Genomic DNA, 24,591 nt, shown 5'->3' with positions numbered 1-24,591 from the left:
CATGACCTGTTTCCCTTTTGATCAAAAAAAGAAGAAACTTAATTCAATTTATTTTTAAAACATGTCTGTGAGCTGGATTATCACTGTAAGAGAAGAAAAGGTAAAAATTCAACAGTTTCTCTATTTCTTGCTTGCCTGCCCCATGTCGAGGAGAAGTGTGGGATATAACAAAACATTTTATATGATATATACACGTTAGTTACATGTGTCTCTATACATCATACATATTATATGGACACACATACATTCAGAACTTTGAAGGTACTTAGAATTGTTTGGAGATCAGCTCCTCCTTGCAGATTCAAGTAGTTTCTTTTTTAAGGGATGGAAGATAATTGGGACAATTACAAAAGTTCCCCTGTATTCCATCAAAGTGACTGGTGTAGTCCCAGGCGCTTATCAGCTGTGGAGGAGAATGTGTGGTTCACAGGCAGCAGTGTTCCAGCTTGAGGGTGGAGGGTAAAGCAACCTTCCCATGTTATTAATACTGTGGTAGCCTGGGGTTGGGGCTGTTTTCCTCACTTACAGGAACTTTTTATGGGGGGAAAAATACACACATCACCCCCGAAGGAATTGTTCCAAGTCTATTCCAAAAAAATGGCCCAGAGAGCTTGTTCCTGTGATTCAGCAAGCTGAATATGCCATGGTCTTTCAGAGGATCTCAGGGTGGGAGGAATATTGTAAAAATAATCTAATCTAACTCTCTCCTCTAAATGCCTTGGAAACTAAGGGCCAGCCAGAGAGGTGATGTGACTGATGTTTTACTGCACCCCAGTTTCTTCCATTTCCCTGCCGCCCCCCTTCATTCTATCTTATGGAGAGAGGGCTTGAGGAAGGAAGGGAAAGTTCTTCTCAAAGTGAGGAAGGTGGTGCTCTATTCATTCCCTTGATCTCCGTGGAGAAAAGTCTCTGCTAGTTGTCAGAAAGGCAGAACTTCCTGCGAGCTGTGGAATCTAGAATCTGGGAGGGATAACAGAAGGGGGATCCTTACTCTTAATCCGTCCCCAATCGCCGTCTTTCTCTTTCTCCACCCCTCACATTTTGATTCCCCAAAGTGGGTTTCAGTACTGGCGGTAACAAGCCCAGGCTCCAGAATGCACTCCCTTGGTTCAGCAAGCATGCCTTGGGCGTGTCACTCCATGGACATTGCAGGCAAGTTCTGTATAATAATGGATCATCCCTGGTGTCCTTGAGTTTCTGACCTTAACTTTCTAAAGTCAAATCCAGCTGCCTGTTTTAGTTGTGCTGTTCTCCTTCCCAAATATTTCCTTGCTTGACAGTGTCAGCTGTCATTCTCCATTCTTCTTGCCACCAGAGCAATTTGTGGAGAAGTCATCCTGCGCCCAGCCCCTGGGTGAGCTGACCAGCCTGGACGCCCATGGGGAGTTCGGTGTAGGTGGCAGCGGTGGCAGCAGTAGCCCATCCTCCTCTCTGTGTACGGAGCCGCTGATCCCTACCACCCCCATCATGCCCAGCGAGGAAATGGCCAAAATTGCCTGCAGCCTGGAGACCAAGGAGCTTTGGGACAAATTCCACGAGCTGGGCACGGAGATGATCATCACCAAGTCGGGCAGGTAGCTGGGCAGGTCAGGAGTGGGGGACAGGGGTGGCGCCCTGGGTGGCTTAGTGCACCTCCAGAAACTGATGAAACTCGGTGATCCTGGAGCATAGAGAGGAAGTCTCGCCCTACGGACGGCTTCTTTCCTCCTACTTGCCTTTGGAAGGAGCTGCTGAGAGGGATGTCATCAGCATTCTCCGAGTCTGGCCCGGAGAGCCTACCCGGCTTTGAAGAGCAAGGCACTGGGTTAACACTCACAGCTGGGGTGGAGGGTGGGGACAGCCTCCGCTCCCTGTAGTCCGGAGGGTTTGGGGATGCCGGGTCTAAATCCGTAGGGAGGAGGGAACTGGAGCCGGTGGTACAGGGAAGGCCTTGAAGGCTGGGCGGGGTGCATCAAGGGGGTGTAGTTTCTCGTTTTATTTGCCTCAATTTTCAGAAGCCGACAGCTCCTATTGAATAGTAAAATAAAACGCTGGGCAGAAGAATGAAATTTGAAACAAGACTCCCCGTAGGAAGGGGCGCTTTCCCGGTGGGTTCCAGGGCGAGTGGATGGGGTGGGGCTGGCAGGAAGTCCCTGGGGGTGCAGGCGGCTCCCCTGGGCTGGGACAAGGCTCAGGAAGTCCGTGGCCGTAGACCCTTGTCCTCTCCAGCTGGGGACCCTGGGAAATACCCCGAGGGTCTTCTGAAATCCAACTGGTGAGCCTGGCTTCTGGGCCAAGAACTCTAGCTGGGGCGCTGGTGGGTTGCAGGACTCCGTCAACTACGCAGACCAATGGGCCTCAGGAGCCTGACCGGCTTGCTAATGAAAACGCGTAGGATTTTCGCTAAGCACAGACTTTAGGGTGTTTACAAAAACTTTTCACCAAGCAAAGAGGACTGGCACTTAAAATGACCTAGGTTTGGGAGAAAGTCGGCTCTCTCTGTACTCATAGCTTTGTGGCTTTAGAGGAACAAAGGGGGCTGGAAGGCTGGGGAGGGAGGAGAGTGGGACGCTTTTCACTCCTCCCCCCCCCAGTTCTGCTCACTAGGCAGCCTGAGCTTGGGCCAATTCTTTTTGTTTCCCTGTGTTAGGAGGATGTTTCCAACCATCCGGGTGTCGTTTTCGGGAGTGGATCCTGAGGCCAAGTACATAGTCCTGATGGACATCGTCCCCGTGGACAACAAGAGGTACCGCTACGCCTACCACCGGTCCTCCTGGCTGGTGGCCGGCAAGGCCGACCCTCCGCTGCCCGCCAGGTTCGTGCGGTTGGGTCGGGTTTTTGTCCCTAGCCGAAAAGTTAACCCTGTTGGCAGGATGTCTCCGCCCAGGCTGTTTGAGTTTTAAGTAGGTCTGTTTTTAAAGCCGCCGGCTCTGGTAAGAGAGCTTTACAAGCCTGAGCGCCCCAGGACTGACTGTATAAAATAAGCATTTATCTCTGAGAAAGGCAGTTTGCTCCCAGATGAAACACTGCCTTTATTTTTATCTTTTGTCATAATTTGTTTCAAAGTTTTCCTTAAATTGTAATGTAAATATCTGTTAGACATCAGGAGCCAGTTCACATGACTACCATCATTTCCAGTTGGCGACTTAAACCAGATTGAACAAACCCACTTACAGCCTGCTTCCCCCCAAATGGGTGGGTTATAAGTGGTTGCTTATACCAAGTATTTGCTAATAATGTGGGCTATATCTATACATAATAAACATCATTTTGAGTAAAGCTTGGTTGTTTTTGACTAGTAAAGGGTTCAGAGATTTTTAAGAAAAGTAAACTCTTTTTTTCCCTCCTTAATAAGTTTAGTGGATAACTGTAATTCAACTTCAGGTTAATATTCTTTTATGTGAAATATTACTTATTAAATGTATTAGGGATCATATATGTTTGTTTTTGTGGTATTCATGCCAGTGTTTTTCCAGGGGCACCCGTTTTAAAAAACCCCCTGCAAACCTTCATTGTTGCCGCTTTCTCCAAGTCAGCATTCTGAGGGGTGGAGTTGGGGAAGACCCTGTCTTTGCCTATCTGAAGGCCCCTATCTGAAGGCTACAGGACTCTAACTTCATACTTGAACACAAAACAAAGAATATTAGCTGACTTTAACTCTGGGTTTCTAAGACCAAGTCTCACAGATTTTAAGTTGTTTTATGACTACCTAATTTTTGCAACTGAAGGAAAGTTTATATCAGAGCTGAAAATTAAATGTGCAGATTTAGGAACTTGGAAGTTATGGCTGGTTCTTCTTAAGAGTCTCCTCTGGGGTCTTTGTCAAGGCACAGAGTCAACACAGACAATTAGACAGTTCAGGTGGGATATTAAGTTTAATTAGTAGTTGATCATATTATTGAGCTTACAGAATGCTAAGTGCTCTAGTGAAGAGATTAAAAGCAGGCGCTCAGCCTTTGTACCCTCACAGGAGACTAAGGTGAACATCTTCCGGTCCCCCCAAGCCAGTATGTTAACTGTCAGGAAAAAAAATTTTTTTTTTTAAATCGCTGCTTATTAAAAAAAAAAAGAACAAGATTCATCAGTGTACACTAGACATTAAATTGAATAGAATTTAGTGTTCTCTACTTCTTACTTTAAAACAGCCGATTTTTAAATTATTTTTGAGTTTCCTTGGCTGAGTGGATGTTTGCAATATTGTTTTAAACCAGAAAGAGAGGAAGAGAATTTGAGCAGATTCCTAATCATTCTTACAAGCACCTTCCCCTCCCTCCCCGTTTTTTTTCCTTTACCAAGTCTCTCCTCAAAGAAGTTAATCCCTCTTATTTAACATACGTTTTCTTCCTATCTGAAGGTATGGGGAACTGGTGCAGGCCAGCAGGACTTTGGAATATGACATGCCTTGTTTATGTTACTAATCTGTTCTGGTTGGAGAAGTAGACCTTGTACTAATACACTATCTCAACTGAAGCATGTTTAAGCTATTGCTGGAATTTTAAGTCCTGCAGACTTGAGACAGGAGGGGCTTCCCTTATGCTTTTTCATTCATCCTAGGTCAATTTATTTATATTGATATTAGATAGAAATGTTAGTACATTGTGGGATAGAAATAATGTAGATAATTTAAGCAACCACTCTTTTTATTATCATTAAAAGAAATAGTTTGCCATATTTTCTGGCTGCATAAGGGAAAGATGAGGAACTTGGGAGGTGATAATTTTTTGTTCTGATGGTGGAAATTCCTTGGGGTGCTAGGTCTTTGAAGTATTTTTATTTCAGACTAAAGTTCATTGGTCAGTTGGTACTAATCGAAAGAAATAATGCTTGACAACATCTTTTGATTGTAAAAATGGACAAGATATGCCTGATCTAAAATAATGGTGTATTTTCGTATGGGGCATTTGCTTTTAAGTAATAAATAATCTTTCTATTAATGTGACTAAATATGGTAAAGATCATATTTAAAGAGGGAATATTTCATCAACTTCTAGGACTTTTCAATATTTTGGGACCTTTTTGGGGGAAGTGGGGATGCAGTGCCAGTTAATAAAACAATTGCATCTATAAAGTTATAGCCTTGGAGGGATGACACTTGAAAAGCTATTATGATTGTGTTATCAAAGAATAATTGAAAGACGATTACTCACACTCCTCCTAAAAACAGTCAAACAGACAGCCAAACTCTTAAGCCTGTAAAGTTCTTTCGTGGGTCTGTTAAAAATTTTTAGCGCTGTCAGCCCTTTTTGTTCTTTGCTTCTGGTGGGCTTTGTGAATTCCAGCATATGCGTCCAGTTCTTCTGTTCTTAGGACACTGTGACAAACCACAGCACAGAGTTTTTGTTCTTTACATGAATATTGCAAGGAAAACATTTGAGATTTTTTTTTCTTGGTTTTTCCGGTTCCTCATAACTCGAACTAAAATATTTTGTCTAATTATCATTATAAGTATCTTATACAAAATTTAGATGTAAATAGCCTGTTACATAAAAAAAAAGACAAAAGAATTTTGTTTTCCCTCTCATTAGTTCCGTAATCGCTCACTGGCTTTGGAAAGGCTTATGTAGAGAGGATACCAGCATTGAACGCATTGTGCTTAGTGCGATGGTGGCCGGTAGAATAAATCTCCTGCATCTAACACTGAGTGAGGAAAAGATTGCCTTACACCTAGCAGCTGCTCAATAAATGATGAATAGATTTTTCCCATCAGAGCTTTTCTCTCTGTCTCTTTTTGCTTCGTTTCTTTACAAATAAATAAAATTAACTTGGAGGTTATCCAGCTGGTTTTCACTCTCATTCCATGAACACTTGAATAGATGATGATGAAAGAGGAGCATTTAAGGTACCAGGAGGAGCAACAGGCTCTGAACTTTGATCTGTAGACTATAAGCAGTTCCTATGTCACTGTGTGAAAATTATTCTGTCTTGTATTTATAAAGAACACAAACTTTAAACTAGTCACCTTTAAGTTTAAATAAATGGATTCTCTAAAATTGTTTCCTCTTTTATACTCTTTATGTCTTCATTGCTTTTTAGCAACGCTCAATAAGAAAAAAACAAAAAGCCAAACCCGTTGCCATCTAGTCGATTCTGACTCAGAGTGACCCTTATAAGACAGAGTAGAACTGCCCCATATGGTTTCTAAGGAGTGACTGGTGGATTTAAACTGCCAGCCTTTTGGTTAGCAGCCATAGCTCTTAACCATTATGCCACCAGGGTTTCCACACTTACTAACAGAAACTTATTAAGTAAGCAGTGTAACATAGTCTACAACAGTAAGCTTTTATATTTGACTAAAGTGGACCAGTAGCTGACTAGATAGATGGAAACAAAAACAAAGCTACTTTAAAAAAATGACAAAATGGCTTGCTCAGCAGATAATTCGAAAATTTATTTTAGACCATTTATTTATAGATCATTGTTACACAAAAAAATGCATTTAGAGTTATTTTAGCATTGCTGTAATTAATAAATTTGAAATATGTGGGGCAAATAAAATTAACCACTTACGGGAGGTTTGTGGGTCCCTCAAGAACCAGAATATTTTACATCCCCAGAGAACGGAGTTTTTACAAATGTCCTGATAAAATTCTCTCATGATTTTCTTAGGCTATATGTGCACCCAGATTCTCCTTTTACGGGTGAGCAGCTACTCAAGCAGATGGTATCTTTTGAAAAAGTGAAGCTCACCAACAATGAACTGGATCAACATGGCCACGTAAGTACAGTATTCTTGGACTACGCAAGTTCCCATGAGTGGAATGGACAGGTCCCACAAAATCCTCTCCCATGATTCCTTTCTTCCTTTCTCTCTCCATCCCCATGTGTTTGTCATTCTGTGAGAATGTTCATGTGTTTCTCAGGGGATCTTGACTGCTGTTGTCAGGAGGTAAGTTACAGGGATGCCTTGTACCATTGCTATGTGAGAGGTTTCTGGACCTTCAGTACTGTGGATTTCCTCAGAATTCTACCACTACCTTACCATCTACACCAACTAAATAAAGGGAGTTTGTATTTTGGAGGCTACTGCAGTCTGTTCTTGGGTTAAACATCTAATTTCTGTCAGTGGTATATCTGATAATACAACACAAAGGGAATGGGGCTAAGACCTTCTATGGGGGTTTCCCAAAGTTTCTTCTGTAGAATACGTTCATGTGAGACGCCTTTGATTAAAAGAACTTTATGTCCAGAGAATTTTGGGAAAGTGCTGTTTACCCATTATAGATTCCTTTTGTGGAGAAACTCGTGAATTTAAAGCATTGGGAAGTCCTGAAACTCAAAACAAATCAAAACAATTTGATTTTGTGTCAATAAGAAGTTCATCAAGGTGTGGAAAAAGAAATTAGGACCCTGAACTCATACCAGTAGTTAACAGAACCAAAAGCCGTTGACACAGGCTCTCACACATTGATAAGATTCTTTATTAAGGTGTTGTCTGTGATGTTATCCCAGGTTTTTAAACAGATTTGCATACAAATTGTTTTAGATTTTGTGCTACAAAAACTTTAGCCTCTCTGGACAAACTTGCATACTCATTATTATTTTTATTGTGATAAAAATATTTATAATGAAAAAATTTTCCATTTTAACCCTTTTTAAGTATACAATTTGGTGGCATCGATTATATTCGCAGTGTTGTGTAACCATTACCACTATTTTCTGTAAAACCTTTTCCTCGTGTAGTCTTCTTTTTGATGAGGAGAATGCTGCTTCTTTTTTACCCTGATTACTGGGATTGCCAGAAAGCACACGGGCATTTCCTAGCTGCTCTCTTTGGCCTAGGTATTCTGATATAATTATCCTCTCTCTTATTCCCTTTGTTATGACTCCTGTTACTGAAGATTTAGTTTTTATTGGATCTATGCAATCTAGAGGAAGTGTTTCAAAACCTTTCTCAAAGAAGAAGGTAATAAGTAGATAATAGATCAGTGAGTTCTAGATATGATTTCAAATTGTTGAATTGGACCTGGAACCAAATAAATCACTTCAGGCATTGCCACCATCTATTGCTCAAAGGAGACGTTTTTTTTTAGTCCAGGTAATCAGATTAACTCACGACTCTGCTGGTGGCAGTGTTGGGATCTTAGAAGTAGTTTAATAGGCTTCTGTTGTTTTATGTGCTAGAAAGGATAATTGACCTTGTCTTTAAGGATTTTGGCATAATTGTCCTGTTATTCATTTACTTTTAAAGATGTTTCCATTGACAGATTATTTTTTTTCAGGTCAAAATTTATGAAGTATCAGAGTGGTATTTTTTATAGGTCAATGATTATTCTTAATGTCTTTCATATTAAAATTTCTTGTGCTCCAGTGAAATCTTTGCAGGGAGAAAAGGAATTCTTAAATGATCCTGGTGTTTTCTATATGTGAAGTTTTAAAAGGAATTGTTTGGGCCATTCCAGAAAGATTTGAGAGTTTATTTTGAGGTCAGCTGTCCAGAATTGAAATGTTTTTCTTTTAAAATCAGCTTCATGGGTGGGAATAGCCCTAGACTGGATTTCAGGAGCTCTGGATTCCCGTCTGATTGTGCCAAGACTAGACTTTGACAAATTGTTTAGTCTTAGATGGTTGCTACTGTCCATTTTAGCTTCAAACTTTTATGATTTAATATAACCATTTCCCACTAGAATTAGTGTGTTCAAAAAATTGAAGGAAAATATTTTAAATCCTGTGCTATTTAATTTCTTTTCATCAGTCCTGAAGAAGCCCCTTGTAAAAAAGGTATTTTTAGTTTTGTAACACAAAAGTTTCATGTTTTGAGGAATTAATTTCTTAAATGAAGCAGAACCCACATTTATATCAATGTTCCTTGGCCCCATGAGGGCTTGAGCTAGTCAGGAGCCCTGGGGATCTAAGACTCAGTCTGGGGTCTTAGCCTGTCAGTGCCTGTTTTCTAAGGAAATTTATCTTGGGGGCGGTTGAAGGGGGGACTTATTTAAAGCTTAGTGCCCCACCATTTTGGTGTGTGTGTGCGTGTGTGTGTTTGTGAGAGAGAGAGATTTGAAAATTCTTTCTGCCTCCTCAGTGGACCATATAATGAATATTTAGATTTTTTTTCTCAAATCAGTATTAGGAGGCAAATGTTTGCTTTTGTCACTTCGAGTTTATGATTGAGCATAGATATCTAGTACTCCTTGAAATAAAGGCATTATACAAAGAGATGGGTTTTTTTTTTTTAAGTTTATTTCATTCACTTGAAGCTCTTATTTATTTCAGCTACTCCTGTTCGTGTTTGAGATCATAAAAAGGTGCCTTCTTTACAATGCAACTCCAGTTAATGGCCTGTAACTTTAAATTGGCTTGCACCTCAGCACAGAGAGAGGCTGATTATATATCAATTGCTCCACGGTAACTAGCATTTCACTTGCTAAAGTTGATCAGCAGAAACACTCATCCACCCCACCCATTTAGATGATAAAGCAAAAAAAAAAAAAGCAAAGGAGGGAACAATTGCAGTATTAGTGGCAGCAACAAACACTCAATGCAGGTGTTTACTGAATGCCTCCCTAGAGGAAGGCTCTCTGCTAGGTTCTTGGGGGTGAGCAGCATAAAATGTGAACCCTGCTATCCCAGGAAAGATTTAGATAGCTGCCTGGATGGCAAAGGAAAAAATATGGAAAGCCTTTTGTATTTGAAAATAAATTTTATTGCTTGGATTTCATAATGGCAAATAATCATATTTCATGTAAATGATACATGAAAACTGCTACCTCATGGTTGCCTTTTTAACCAGGGTATGTTTATGATTTCTAAATATTTGGAAACTTTTATTAGCAACAGAATTGAAGATGGCCATTGCTATTATTCAGATTTAGTTTTGTAACCGGAAATTAGAAATGAGTGAAGCTGTCGGAAATAATCATCACGATAACCGTAAAAATAAAATTCCAGCGAATATGCTGGAGCCCCTGGGTAGTACTAATGGTTAAGCACTCAAGTATTAACCAAAAGTTTGGCAGTTCAAACCCACCGAGAGGTGCCTTGGAAGAAAGTCTTGGTGAGCTGCTTCCAAAAGGTCACAGCCATTGAAACTCTGTGGAGCAAAGTTTTATCCTGCGACACATGAGTCAGAATCAACTTGACAGCAACTGGTGTTTTGGTTTTTAACTATTTGCTATGTGCTTCACAAAGATTGACTCTTGAATTGACTTGATGGCAATGGTACCCGGCCCCACCATGAAGGCTGCATCATCTGGTCCTCACCACAGCCCTACCAGGGTAAATAACCTTCCTAAATGAGGTTATTTCTCCCCCTACAAGCAATAATCTGCCTCCTACAATACATAATTTCCTGTTTTAGAAAATTTAGGCATGCATGCATCCTTCGTGCTAATCATACTAACAAATAAAAAACATTTTTAAAGACGTGATTAAAACAAATAAATAAAACTCTTCCTCCAGACAATTTTTTCCTCTATCATTTTGAAAATGGCACTCAAAGCAGCCTGCATTGTTTGCACTTGTGTTGGTAAATTGTGAGTCACAGGGATGAAACTGTAGTATCTTGTGAAAATGATTGGGCGTAAGAATGGAGAAAGTAGATCCCCATCTTAAAAGTGATTTTGAAACTAGATTTATGGTTCCTCCTTTGTCTCATTTTCGGCCTATTTAGTACTTATGTATAAGTATTTGAAATTCAGTACTTCCCACCTCTTTTTTTAGATAATTTTGAACTCAATGCATAAGTACCAGCCTCGGGTACATATCATTAAGAAGAAAGACCACACGGCCTCATTGCTCAATCTGAAGTCTGAAGAATTTAGAACATTCATCTTTCCAGAGACAGTTTTTACAGCAGTCACTGCCTACCAGAACCAACTGGTGAGTATACAGGAAGGATTTAGGAGGTTCTTGCATTTCCTTAAAGAGAAGGGATAACCCAGTACTCAGAGTGGAAGATCACTTGGGAGAAAGCTATTCAGTAGCAGCTCCAAGACCTCTAAGAGCGTGTTGAGTGAACATGGCTCAAGGTTATGAGGGTCTGTATTATACCATCTTTTCCAGAATCTTTACATTCCTGACCTGGTTGTTCACTGCCCACTCCTCCACCTCACCCCAACCCAACCCAATCTGCCTTCTAGGATTCTCTTCTCCAGAAAATTATCTGCTTTCTTTTCCTCTTCATGGTAGAGCTTCATGACATACATAATGATGCAGTCTTAGCATCATGACATTTAGAAGCTCAGTTTTCCTGCTAAATTAAATCACACATGCATTCTAGCCAACTGCCCCAACTACTGACACTTTAGATATCTTGTGATGCTTACTCAGCTGTAACGACGGGTGAGATAATTCTAGTAAAATGATTTTAAATGTCTCTGAAGGGTGATAAACTGCTGTATGTAAGCAGTGGAAACCCTGGTGGCGTAGTGGTTAAGTGCTACAGCTGGTAACCATAAGGGTCGGCAGTTTGAATCCACCAGGCGCTCCTTGGAAACTCTGTGGGGCAGTTCTACTCTCTCTTATAGGGTCGTTGTGACTCGGAACCGACTCGACGGCACTGGGTTTGGTTTGGTTTTGGTTTATGTAAACAGTTGTGCATTTAATTAACATCAAGATATCCAATTTATATTATTGAGTTACATATTTTCTACTCTTTCCCTATTGTACATCATAGTTAAAATGTATGTATTTCTTCACCCACAACGTTTAGCCCAACTCACTATGTATTTATTTTTAAGGGCCTAACAAGTGCTGGGTGCTGTTAGACACCCGTTCATACATTTTCTTTTTTCCTGATCAGCAATCCCATTGAACCATTGGTGGGTATATATAAATAAACTCAGATGCATGGAACTATTGATACCAACAATCTTATTTATTTGAAGGAACATGGAATGCAGATATCATGAGCTCAGATAAGATTCCTGAAACATGCATTTTATACTAACTGGATTTATAGCTTTTATACTATAAAACATTAGATACTAATATTCAAGAAACTCTGTTGGTAATTGGGAATAAAATAAAATCTTGTCATGTAGAAGCTTTACTGCTTTGATCAGAAGTCTTTGTAAAGAGAACCAAAGCCATGACTAGGTAAATTTTTTTATTATTATTGAAAATTACATAGAACAAAATTAAAGGAAGCATCTAAGTACAATCCCTTAGATTTGGTTTAATAGGTGAAAGAACAATCCTGAACAAATGTTGGCAGGGCCTCTCATATCACGGTACACAGGGATAGAAGGTTGTCATTCTCGTCACAATAGTAGTGCTTACTGTGTACGATGCAGCATTTGAAATATATTACCTTATTTAATCGATAATATTATGAGACTGGATAAACAGCATTATTATTACTATTTTTCTGCATTTTGCAGTTGGGAAAATTGAGACACACAGTCAGATAACACGCCTAGGTTATCATAGATTTGAATCTAAGCAGTTGGGTTTAGAGTGAGTTTCCTTAACACTAAGCTATGGCCGCCAAGAAGGCAGAGCATTACATCCTCTCAGCTTTTGACTCTGGTGTACTCTGCAACATTCTTCATAGAGGATTTCAACTCTTTATATTCATTTATTATCTGATAAATGGTATTGCTTACCTGCTGTGTGCAGATGCTGTTCACACCACACAGCACTAAGTGAGACGCAGTGGTGATCGTGCTGAGATGGAAGCCGGAATATCTGTGAACGCTACCTGTATCTAATATGAGCCTCATGCTTTAATTACATTGTCATTTACTTCTTTTTTTCCAATTCAACTTTTTATTTAGAAAAAGTTTAGATATACAATAAAGTTAAACAACTGGTAAATAAACTCCCATGTACCCTCCACCCGATTCAACAGTTGTCAACATTTTGCAATATTTGCTTTGCCTCTCTCTCTCTTTTTTCTTTCTCTCCCTTTCTCTTGCTCTTTCTCACTTTGTATATGTGCTTTTTCCCCCAGATCATTTTCAAATCCTAAAGTATATCCTAACAATAAGGACATTAATTATATAACCATAATACTATAATCACAGCTAAGAAATTAATAATAATTATTCCCAATATCATCTAATAAATTTCCAAGATGGATTAACAATGTCTTTTATAATATTTTCTCTCTTCTGAACTAGGATCCAATTAAAATTCATAGTTTGGATTTATTCGTTTTAATTTTTAGAAATTCCTCCATCTTTCTCTCAGTACCTCATTTATTTCTGACACTAATCATCTGAAGGAGGCCCACGGCGTCTTAGTATACAGATGAAGAACTTGAGTTTCAGAATGGTTAAGCCAACCACCCAAGGTCACAGCTGGTAACAGCCCATCATGAAGTTCTGCTCTTCTGGCTCTTTCTCCTACCTTTTTGGTGGTATCACCATAGATGGCAAGGTCAAAGAAATGCCCACTGACAGTCTCAAAAGGTTTGAAAACTAATTTGAAAAAGTTGCTAAATTAGAATAGGTTAAGATACTAATAAATATACCATCCAATCCTAATTGCTCCTCTTAAAATGTTTATTTCTGATTAAGAATATAAATAGGCTCAAAATCCAGCCAGCAGTGCCTATTCTTTGCTCCGTCATTAAGTGCAAAGATTAATATGATTAATATGTCATTTTACTGCTCAGTTATTCATAATGGAAGTGACTAAATTCAGAATTAATCTCTTCAATGGATCCTACTGTGTCTGAGTTTATTTATATACACACATTTTTAAAACTAGCACAGTGCCACACACCACACACACATTCATTAATAGCCAAACATTTGATTTGGTATACTAATAGATCAGTTTTGTGAATACTTATAAATCTCTTAAGACCAGTCAAAATTCATATAGCAGGTTCTCAAAATACATAATGAATAACTCAGCTTGGGAGTTAGGATTTACTAGTCCTATACCCTTTATGTGGTGCAGTGGTCAAGTGCTCGGCTGCTGATGGATAGGTCAGCGGTTTGAACCCACCAGCCACTTCACAGGAGAAATATGTGGCAGTTGGCTTCCATAAGATTTATAGCCTTGAAAAGTCTATGAAGCAGTTCTACTCTGTCTTATAGGGCGGCTATAAGTCAGAATCGACCAGACAGCGCCGGGTTTGTTTGTTTTAATACTCTTATGAGTCAAAATCGACTTGACAGCAATGGGTTTGGTTTATTTATTTATTTTTTGGTATCCCCTTTTCTAAGGAGCCCTGGTGGCACAATGGTTAAGCTCTCGGCTGCTTACCAAAAGTTTGGCAGTTTGAACCCACTAGCTGCTCTATGGGGAAAGTCCTGACAATCTGCTCCCGTAAAGATTACAGCCTAGAAAACCCTATGGGGCTGTTCTGTCTTTAGGGTCGCTCTGAGTTGAAATTGACTTGAGGGCACACAACAACACACCCTTTCTAAGGCTCTCCCCTACTCTTTCTAGGCCTCCCTACATCTACCGCTTCTTTATCATAACACCATGTTTGTACACTACTTTTTTTTTTTTTTTTTAAACCCATTGCTGTTGAGTCAATTCTGACTCATAGCGACCCTATAGGACAGAGTAGAACTGCCCCATAGATTTTCCAAGGAACCCCTGGTGGATTCAAACTGCCGACCTTTTGGTTAACAGTCATAACACTTAACCACTACACCATCAAGGTTTCCTTTTTTTTAAAAAGCAAACGAAATAAAACAAATAGTAAATAAGCAAAGTAAATATATAGTAAATAAAGCATTAGAATATTTTCATGCACACAGAACGAAGAGGGAAGAGAAAAGAGGAAGAAGATACAAGGGTTCTCACTTTGGGCCACTTTCATTTCTCTTAAACTCTGAGTAGGATGGTTATTTTTATGTATATTAAAAGCCAAATCAAAGTTTCCAATAGCATTTTTGAAAACGTTTCTCATTTATTGTGGCTGGGAGTTTTATTTATGAGCAATGAACATGGGGCCCTATTTTGCTATTTTTTTTCTCTGCTTTTTGCAAGGGAGTGATTGTATTTCTTTATATTATTAGGTAAAAGCTAAGTACATTACACTTTCAACAAACTCTTTCATAATTTAAGATTTAAAGGTCATACATTGTTTCTGAGCAGGCAAACCATTGCTGTAGAGTTGAAGTGTAGGTCAGGTTTCATTTTTAAATGCCTTTGGACAGACCTTTTCCTGATAATTGGAGAAATGGTCTCTGAGGGCCAATTTCGCCTTGTGGCTGGGAACCTCAGCTAGCTTCTGAGTCCAGTGATATCACAGTGAGTGATAACCATTGGAAAAGGTTCCCTGCTCTTTGCACAGCTGGCAGTGTCAAAGTGTGCCCTCCAGTTATCCATACATTTATCTAGAGATGATAGCAATGTTGAAAGAGTGAAATTTCTGCTCAGGAGATGTATCAAGTTCTATATTATTGAGATAATTCACACACACACAAAACAAAAACAGGTTGTGTTTTGTCTCGAATTAGTGCTTTAGCTACGTGTAGAGCTGAGCTGCTAACCGAAAGGCTGGAGATTTGAACCTACCCAGCAGTTCGACAGGAGAAAGATATAGTGATCTGCTCCCGTAAAGATTACAGCCTAAAAAAAACCCCTAAGGGACAGGTATACTCTGTCACACGGGGCCACTATGAGTCAAAATTGATTTGATGATACTTGACAGCCACAGACACACATTAACCAACAGGATTTCTTAAATTCGGGCTACTCTTACCTGTTAAAGCTTTTTCTTAAGAAAGTGAAAACACATTGCTGCTTTTTAAATTTATTTCTTAGTTACAAAGAAGCCGTACCTCTGGTTTCACATGGGTTTCTCTTCATCTGATGTTTGGTAGTTGGTTATTTTTTGATAATTCTTTTAATATTACCTTCGAAGCTTCAGACATGCTATGTCAGGGAGTTAATGAAATGCTTGACTGAAATCACTGCCTGTAATGCTACCACTTTCTTTCATCAATTCTCAATTGTGTATTTTTTTTTTTAGTTATCCCAGAGTTCATAAAGGGATATAAAACTTTACTCTCAGAAATGAATTTTTCTATATTATCACTGGTTTTTATTTAAATACCTGGAATACGTCTATCACTGATCTTTTAAAAATATTTGATTTATCTAGAATGTTAAAATTTTGCTATTTAAAAATTATCTTAAAATTAAAGAAAAAAACAAAATGCTTTTTATGTAAACTCAAAGAGTTTCACTTAGTATGTAACTGGTGAAAAGATCAAATCGTATTTCTGACTGTTCTTGAATTAAAACTTAACAAGTGTTTCTGGGGTGTTTACTGTGGATACCCCAATATATTCAGTCTGGTGCTATCACCATTGGCAGTGTGGGTTCACTAAGAAGTTTAACCCACGCTCCCTGTGCTGCTAATTAATACTCCCTAAAACCTGCTCAACCTGCTCAGAATAGCAGTGTCAATCCAGAGCCCCCATATAATTTTAGTAATAATAAATCCATTCAGCTTTTTTTTCTACCCCCCCCCAAATTCCAAAAACATTTCTTTTCCCTAGAATTAGGTAAAGTGGTCCATGAACCAAACCAAACCAAACAACAAAAAACCAAACCAGTTGCATCTGAGTCCGTTCCAACTCATGGTGACCCCACGTGTGTCAGAGTAGAACTGCGCTCCATAGGGCTTTCACTGGCTGACTTTTTTTGGAAGTAGATTGCAAGGCTTTTCTTCTGAGGTGCCTTTGGGTAGACTCCAACTGCCAGCTTTTTGGTTAGCAGCCAAATGCATTACCATTTGTGCCACCCAGAAGCATAGAGAAAGTAAATATCTGATTATTTTCTTGAGTTCTTTTTCTAATTCATGAATTATAATTAAATTGTTGCTGTAACCAATTGGTGAATCTGGGTATATGAGAAAGCACCTTGTATTATTCTTTTTTATTATGCTTTTAGGTGAAAGTTTATAGAGCAAATTCGTTTCTCATTAAACAATTATACACAAATTTTTTTGCAACATTGGTTGCCCACACTCTCTCCTTCTCCACCCCCGGCTCAGTGTTTCCATTCGTCAAGTTTTCTTGTCCCTTCCTGCCTTCTTGTCTTTGCTTCTGGGCTGGAGGTGTGCCCATTTATTCTCGTATACATGACTGAACTATGAAGCGTGCTCCTCAAGCGTGTTATTGTTTGCCCCATAGACTTGTTTAATCTTTGGCTGAAGGGTGAACCTCAGGAGTAACTTCAGTACTGAGTTAAAATGGTGTCTGGGGGCTAAACTCTTGGGGTTTCTCCAGTCTCTGTCAGACCAGCAAATTAGGTCTTTTAACACTTTGTATTATTATTGCAATTTTTCTGTAACTTGAAACTGTATCAAAATGAAAAGAAAAATGTTACCGTTGCCACTCCTGGGGATTATAAAAGATGGACTAAAAAGATATCGGAAGTAGATAATTTTAATAACGAAAGAAAATTCCAAAGAAATCTAAAAACTCATGTTGACCTTAATTCACTTCCTTGTTCTAAGTTATGGCAGTAATATTAGATGTGGTGATACATCGATTCAGTAACACACATGTTTTGAGAGTATATTTTTTCAATATGGTATCAGAACACTGACAGATTTAAGATAACTCCACCATCATCGTATTCTGAACCAATTCTTTTTATCTTTTTGCAGGGTTTCTTTAACTATCACAACACATAGATAATGATTTCCATCCTTGTTGTCTGTAAAGACATAAAGCTTGATAAGTTTCAGATATTTTAGAGGGATGGCTGTAAAAGAATTTCTTTCAAACCTTTTTTTCCATCAGGTAAATTGTCTGCCATTGTCTCTAGAAAATCTTATTCATTGGCTAATCCGCCCACTTTTCAATTTTATAAATATAAGGAAACCTTACTTTTATTGCTCTATCTGCACAGTCGCAGTTTGAATTTTTCATCTGGATTTGATTACATAACTCTTAATGTCACTAACCCCTTAGTGGATGTGGTGCCACTTTTTTACTCTTTTTAAGGGGGCACCTAAATCCCCTCAAGTTGTGGTCAGCTGTGCATCTCTCTGCCTGGTCATTGGAGTTTGGAGCTTCATTAGGGCAAAGACCATGTGTTCTTTAACTGCACCCTCCAGCATCTAGCACAGTGCCAGATGAGTAATCCATTCTCAGTAAATATTTGTTGAATGACTTATTATATTGTCAAAGTGTCTTCATTAACTATAGAGAGCCCTTTAGAAACAAGTCATTTTAACTTACAATCATTCAATAGAAAGAGACATAGTTCCTGTCTTTGAGGATTTTAATGTCTTCTTGATATTTTACAGAAACCCTGGTGGCGTAATGGTTAAGTGCTACAGCTGCTAACCAAGAGGTCGGCAGTTCAAATCCACCAGCTGCTCCTTGGAAACTCTATGGGGCAGTTCTACTCTGTCCTATAGGGTCGCTATGAGTCGGAATTAACTTGACAGCAATGCGTTTTGTTTGGTTTGGTTTTAGTACTGATATTTTATAATCTTAGAGCATGCTGATTGCCTGGGCTTTAGAAGATGTTTACAGTTTATTTCAAATACATTTTTTCTTTTTCTTGAAAATTGACCTTCAAAACTAAATCCTGGTCTGAATGAATGACTAAAACAGACTTCATCCTTGGGATATTCATGACTATTAAAGCAGTAGCCATGTGTAAGAGAAGATTCTCCTTGAACTCTGGATGACTTCCTGTTAGAAGCAACCTCAGAGGCTCCTGTGTATTTCTTTACATGCATGCTTAACATAAAATGATGCTATCCATTGAGGGCAGATTTCTTATTTATCTAGCTTATTTCCTTCCCTGTTTACCAGCGTTGATAACTAACCCAAAAAGAAAATTAGGTATTTTCTTTAGCTGCTCTAGAGTGAGTACCCATGGGCTAAAAATGAGCATTTCTGAGGCACTGTCAAGTGCTTTTAAAATTAATGTTATCAGCTAATCTTTTAGCTTGCCAGTGTTATTGACAGAGAAGAGCAGTCAGTTGAGATAGTGTGGGAGGCTCCATTTTAAGTGAGGGAAATAATTTTGTTGCAACTTGTACATTTGTTTAGTTCACTTTTCAGGAGAACATGAAAAGTAAAAAATCATACCTTTATCTTGTAATCCAAAAAGCATTTCATGAGTTTAAAATGAACTATAGATACACTCTGATCAGGGGAAAAGTTGCTTTTTGGCAAAACAGTATTTCAAGCCGTTTTGATTGTTTATTCCTTAATGTGAAGAAACAGTAAATGCCTCAGTCTATAGCTTTTTCCCCTCAGTTCAGAGTATTATGTGTGTGTCCTTCTCTAATTAATATAAGTTCTAATTTTAATACTAAGGAGCTCTGACCCCCTTGAAATGTTGCCTTAGTTCTAATCAAGTTATAAACCAGCTACATGCTGGCACTGATGCTGCTCTTCCTGCCCCAGTGTGCTCATCTGTCGGACGAGGGCACGCGCTCCATGGTCTCCGAGGTGGCTTTTGGCTCTAACATTCAGGGATTTTACATGTCAGGTATCTTTAATCAGTGTTTTGTTTGCTTTTCAGCCTAAAGTTTTGTTTTTTAATTTGAAGGAGCAGTGCCTATGATTCAATGGGTTCTTCTACGTTAATACTGTGGAAATTATGAATACCACAGCATAGACACTTAATATTTCATACTGTGATTCTTTTTTTATTAGAATTTTTTTTGTGTGCAAACAAGCATAACCAAAAAATAAAATGAAATAACACAAACCCAGAACCACTGCTGCTGAGTCAGTTCTGACTCCTGTAGGTGATGTTGTATGGAAAGATAATAGAATATGGATTAGTTTGATTCTAATTTAGTTGAATGGAAATAGGAACAGGGATAAATTTGTATTCTGAAAGCTTTATATCATGTGCTTATAGCATGTATGCCAGTATAAAACCAAACCAAACCTGTCGTCATCGAGTCAACTTTGACTCATAGCGACCCTATAGGATTGAAGATTAGGCTACTATTAGCCGTTTTATCTTTTTATCTATTGTGAGATGTATGTGTGCCCATAGTATTAACAAAGATATTGTCAAGTCAGAATGAAACATCATTCTTGATTTTATTCCCCATTGCCCAACAATACCAGCATTCTAGGCAGTTCTCCCATTTAGGCAGGAGTTCCTGGGTTGTGCAAATGGTTAAGCACTCAACTACTGGCTAAAAGGTTGGTGATTCAAACCCACCCAGAGGTGCCTTGGAAGACAGGCCTGGAGATTTGCTCTCAGAAGGTCACAGCCTGAGAGTCCTATGGAGCAGTTCTACTCTGCACACACAGGATCTCCATGAGTGGGAATCAACGCTGGGGCAACTCACAACAACTCCTATTTAGGCAACCCTCCTACTGCCCCACCACCCAGTCTAGCCACAACTTTCACTACTCTTTTAAATACTTCACACCCCAGCTACACGGTTCAGATCTACTCTTGCCTAAAAGGGCCCCATCCCTAATTGTCTCTATCAGTTGGCCTCCAGCCAGTTCGTTAGGGCCATCCTCAAATACCTCCTTCTCTCTGGGGCCTTCCATGACCATTGTCACTGGCACCAATCCGTCCTTCCTGTGAACTTCTTCTCACGGCACTAAGATACTTAAAGATATTCTTGGGGTGCTAAGGAAGATGTACCAACTCTTTATTCCTGATTTAACTTCCTTGCCCTCTGAAATGATACAGCTTTGTCACCCATTCTTTCCAGATCACCAAGCTGAAAATAGATAGCAACCCTTTTGCCAAAGGATTCCGGGACTCCTCCAGGCTCACTGACATTGAGAGGTAATGAGAATTTTCTGTTTACTTTCTTGCCCAGATAAGATAAAGAGAAGAGAGAGTTTGTAAGCACACTCTCCTTTTGGCTCTTAAAGTATCATAACTACTGCACACTGTCTCCAATTCTCTGCCCCCCACCCCTTCCAGATATAAACCCTATAGATATGCAGCTACTTAAGGCCTGACAGCTGCTGCAACTGGATCTATTTGTGCTCAGTTTCTGAGGTGGTTTTGTGAAGTGGTTCCTTTGCTCAGGGCATTTATTCAACTAAAAAAAATATGGATTTGTTGTTATCAAAGACTTAGTCCTGTCAATGATATGAATTAAACATAATCTCTGGAAGCATGGCAAGCTGCAGAAAAATGGACTCTTGGTAGCCTCTTGCCTTCCAAAGTGGTGGTGTTTGCTAACACGAAGAGTATGAGGGTCATTTGGAATTTTGAAAACAAAGGAAATAAGATTTAGTTCAAGGTCACATAATTGTATCTATAGGGTTGTTGTTGTTGTTAGCTGCCATTGAGTCGGCCCCTGACTCGTGGTGACCCCATGTGTTACAGAGTAGAACCGCCCCATAGAGTTTTCTTGGCTGTAATCTTTATGCAAGCAGTTTGCCAGGCCTTTCTTCTGCAGAGTTGCTGACTGGGTTTGAACCATCAACCCATAGGCTTCTTATATTTAATAAAAGAGGCATCGGGTCTCAGGATCTTTAAGAAGACAGGCAACATGCATGTGCCTGTAACTTACCTTATGTAGTTACTCAGTTAAAACTGAATCATACAGTGTAAGACTGTGTATGTGATAGGTAATAACTATATTGACACCCACAGTTTGCCCAATATTAATGTAATAAAAAGGTGTTTTTTCAAACAGGATTTTCCAACCAAACTGATTATATTTCTTAAACACCATATGTAACTTCCTATACTTTTTATGTGTCTGGAAGTCTTTATTGGCATGTGGGGTGCCCTAGCTACCAGGCCTCTGTTTTATCTCCACACTTTTGTATGAATTCCCTACCAACTGCTACACATTTCTTTCACATCTTTGTTACCTACCACTTTGTCACGTCTCCCGACCCCGATACTTCTGTACAACCTGTCTTAGAAACTCAAATTAAGGAATAAAATATTTGTGCAACATCTGTCAGTCAGATCCTTTCCTGGCCCACATGGCAGTGTGTAGGGTAGTGGTTTTGACTTGGGAAACAGATACAGAGGCTGTGGGGAAGTGGAGAAGCCACCCAGAGAGGCTGAATGTTGGGTAGGAGCTATGGAATTTAAGTAGAAAAGAAAGACTGATTTGTTGAAAAGCTTGATAAGTTGTTGGTGTTGTTGTGGTCCAGGAATGAAACCCGAGCTTGTGGTTGAGAATCCAATGCAAAATGCAGAGAGAAGGCAAGTGGATAAGTCTCCAAAGAGTTGGGACAGAGGAGGGCAAACAGCCCGTGAGACCTAAGTCAAGGAGACTGTCAGCAGCGAGTCCATTTATGAAGGTTGCTCTCATTTAGAAGTGCCTTTTTCATTTCCTATTTCCTGTCAGAGGAAATAGGAAATTTGGATTGGGTTCATGCAGCAGGGATTATAGTAAGTAAACTTTTCATCGGTTTTACTCACGTCAAATACAAATGAAGACACTGAGCCAGTGGGGCAATATTGACATGTTTTTATTGTGTGGGTCACATCTTCTGTCTTAGATCAAATGGTTGTTGTTGTTAGCTGCTGCCCGGTTGGCTGTGACTCATGGTGACCTTATGTGTAATTGAACACAGTGTTGCCCAGTCCTGCACTGTCTTCATATGTTTGGGCTCATCTTCCAGCACTATATTAGACAGTGTTCTGTTGTGATCCATAAGATTTTTATTGGCTGATTTTCAGAAATAGATTTTTAGGCCTTTTTTTCCTAGTCTATCTTAGTTTGCTAAGCTCTGACGAAACCTTTCCACCATGGGTGACTCCTGCTGGTATCTGAAATACCAGTGGAATAGCTTCCAGCATCACAGCAACATGCAAGCCACCACAGTATGACAAACTGACAGAGTGGTGATGGATATCAGAGGGTAGGTATGGCATACTGGGAGACAAAAGTCATGGGTTAGAGTCCCAGCTCTGCCTTTTACTGGCTGAGTGATTCTGGAGAAGTCACCTAGTCTCTGAGTCTGTTTCCTCGTCTAGAAAATGGAAATAATAACTCTGCTCGCTTCAAGGGTTTTTTATGCAAATCCAGCAAGATACTTAGGAAAGCGCTTTATAAATTCAAAAATGTAAAATAATTATAGTTCCTCATCTTATTAGATGACCATTTGATCTATCAGTTTTTGCCTCATCTAAGTCAACTTTTAGGTCTTAATAAGCCACTCCTAGGGTAAAAATAGCCTTTGAGTTGTTCACGTGCTCCTGAGATACGGGTGCCATTCTGACTGCCCTTTGGAACGACAGATTTGATAATGCATGCAGCCACATTTTCCACTTATTTAATAAGCATCATGATGTGGGGAGCGCCCACATGTACATGATGCTAAGTAGCTTTCAGTGGGCTGAGGGCTAAGAGAATATACTTATGCGACTAGCTGAAAGTTTGCACGATGACCTAAGTAGTGTGAAATTGGCCAAGGTTTCGGATTTCATTTCCAGGTATTTAAGTCTGAATTTTTCCTAAACAGCCTTTGGGGATGGGACAAATCAGATCAATTGATCTTCAGAGACCTAAAGAAATTAAATTAGTCTGGAGTCAGTTACTGCACTAAACCATCTAGTAATTGAATTGCTCCTTGTAACTGATTGAAAACAGCCCCTATCTGTAACAATATGGGGAGCTTTTCTTCATAAGAGATCTGAGAGGAAAACACATCTTTTTATGACATGATGACAGAAATTGCACTTTTCTGACCTAATTGAATATGATGTTATAAATATGTGACCTTAATGATTTCAAGTTTCCTGTTCCAGATTTACAACTTCTATGTGCAACACCCAAACAAAATGCCTTTGGGATTGGATCTGTTTGCCTTATACCTCTAAACTCACAGTGTATTCCTTCTATAATTACACAAGCTCTTGGGATACTCTGAAAGGCACTACGTTTTTTTTTTCCCTAGTCTAATTTTACTAGTTTCCATTGAGATACTTGAGTGTCTTACCTATTTCATGTATAGCTTCACTCTTCAAAGATAGCATCTCCCTCATCTGAAAAGGGAAACCCATCTCCTTAGCAAAAGCAGAAAGTATTTTCATTAGATGCTTTGCACATATGTCTACTATGGACAACCATGAAGCAAACCTAAAGTCCAAAGGGATTTTTTTAAGATAATCTATAGTTATTTAGGTCAGGAAAAGAATTATCTGCTGGTTCCATATAACAAATAAGCTACAGACAGTCTGTCAGTTGGCATTTAAAAAAAATTTTTTTTTTTCTTTTGGCACTTCGTACAACCTGACCAGTAGGTGAAGGTACAGTGTTAATTCTGAGAAGGGAAAATAAATAAATAAGTAGAAGGTTTTTTAAAAAAATGTTTTCTTCAAAATTAAGTTAAAGATTTTTTTGTTTGTTTTTATAAAAACAGTTCATGCTCATTGCAGGAAAATCAGAAAATACACAAGAAAAAGAGCATTAAAAAATAATGAAATAATATCCAGTCAGAGATAATCATTGGCAAAACCTTGTTCTCTATTCTTTTAGATAATTTCCTATGTGTGTGTCAACACTTTCTTCCTTTGACCATAGCGTACATACTAAACATTTTTCCCTTAACATCAATAGGTATATGTCTGCAATACACATTTTAATGGCTGCCTCATTTTCCATTATGTACCATAATTTATTTGTTAAATCGTATATGTGAGTTTTTTATGTTTCCTACTTTTTGCTCTTAGAAATAGTATCAGGAGGAAAATCTTAGTAACTGTATCTGTACACATATTCTTAATGATTTCCATAGGATCTCCCACACCCCCCAGAAAGAAACCCACTGC

At 39.0% G+C, this 24,591-nt stretch overlaps 1 protein-coding gene across 1 annotated transcript in view; it reads left to right on the top strand.

Annotated features, from left to right (window-relative positions):
* TBX20 (T-box transcription factor 20) overlaps positions 1 to 24,591 on the top strand; it is a 54,140-nt gene that overhangs the window by 2,621 nt on the left and 26,928 nt on the right. The window contains exons 2-6 of the mRNA XM_003406956.4: positions 1,316 to 1,574; positions 2,630 to 2,794; positions 6,586 to 6,694; positions 10,639 to 10,797; positions 20,552 to 20,628. Coding sequence (XP_003407004.1) covers positions 1,316 to 1,574; positions 2,630 to 2,794; positions 6,586 to 6,694; positions 10,639 to 10,797; positions 20,552 to 20,628 — 769 coding nt within the window. The remainder of the gene's footprint in view (positions 1 to 1,315; positions 1,575 to 2,629; positions 2,795 to 6,585; positions 6,695 to 10,638; positions 10,798 to 20,551; positions 20,629 to 24,591) is intronic.

This window comes from Loxodonta africana, chromosome 8 (genome assembly GCF_030014295.1).
Source record: "Loxodonta africana isolate mLoxAfr1 chromosome 8, mLoxAfr1.hap2, whole genome shotgun sequence".
Taxonomy (NCBI): Eukaryota; Metazoa; Chordata; class Mammalia; order Proboscidea; family Elephantidae; genus Loxodonta; species Loxodonta africana.
This window is presented reverse-complemented; position numbering and strand designations above follow the sequence as displayed.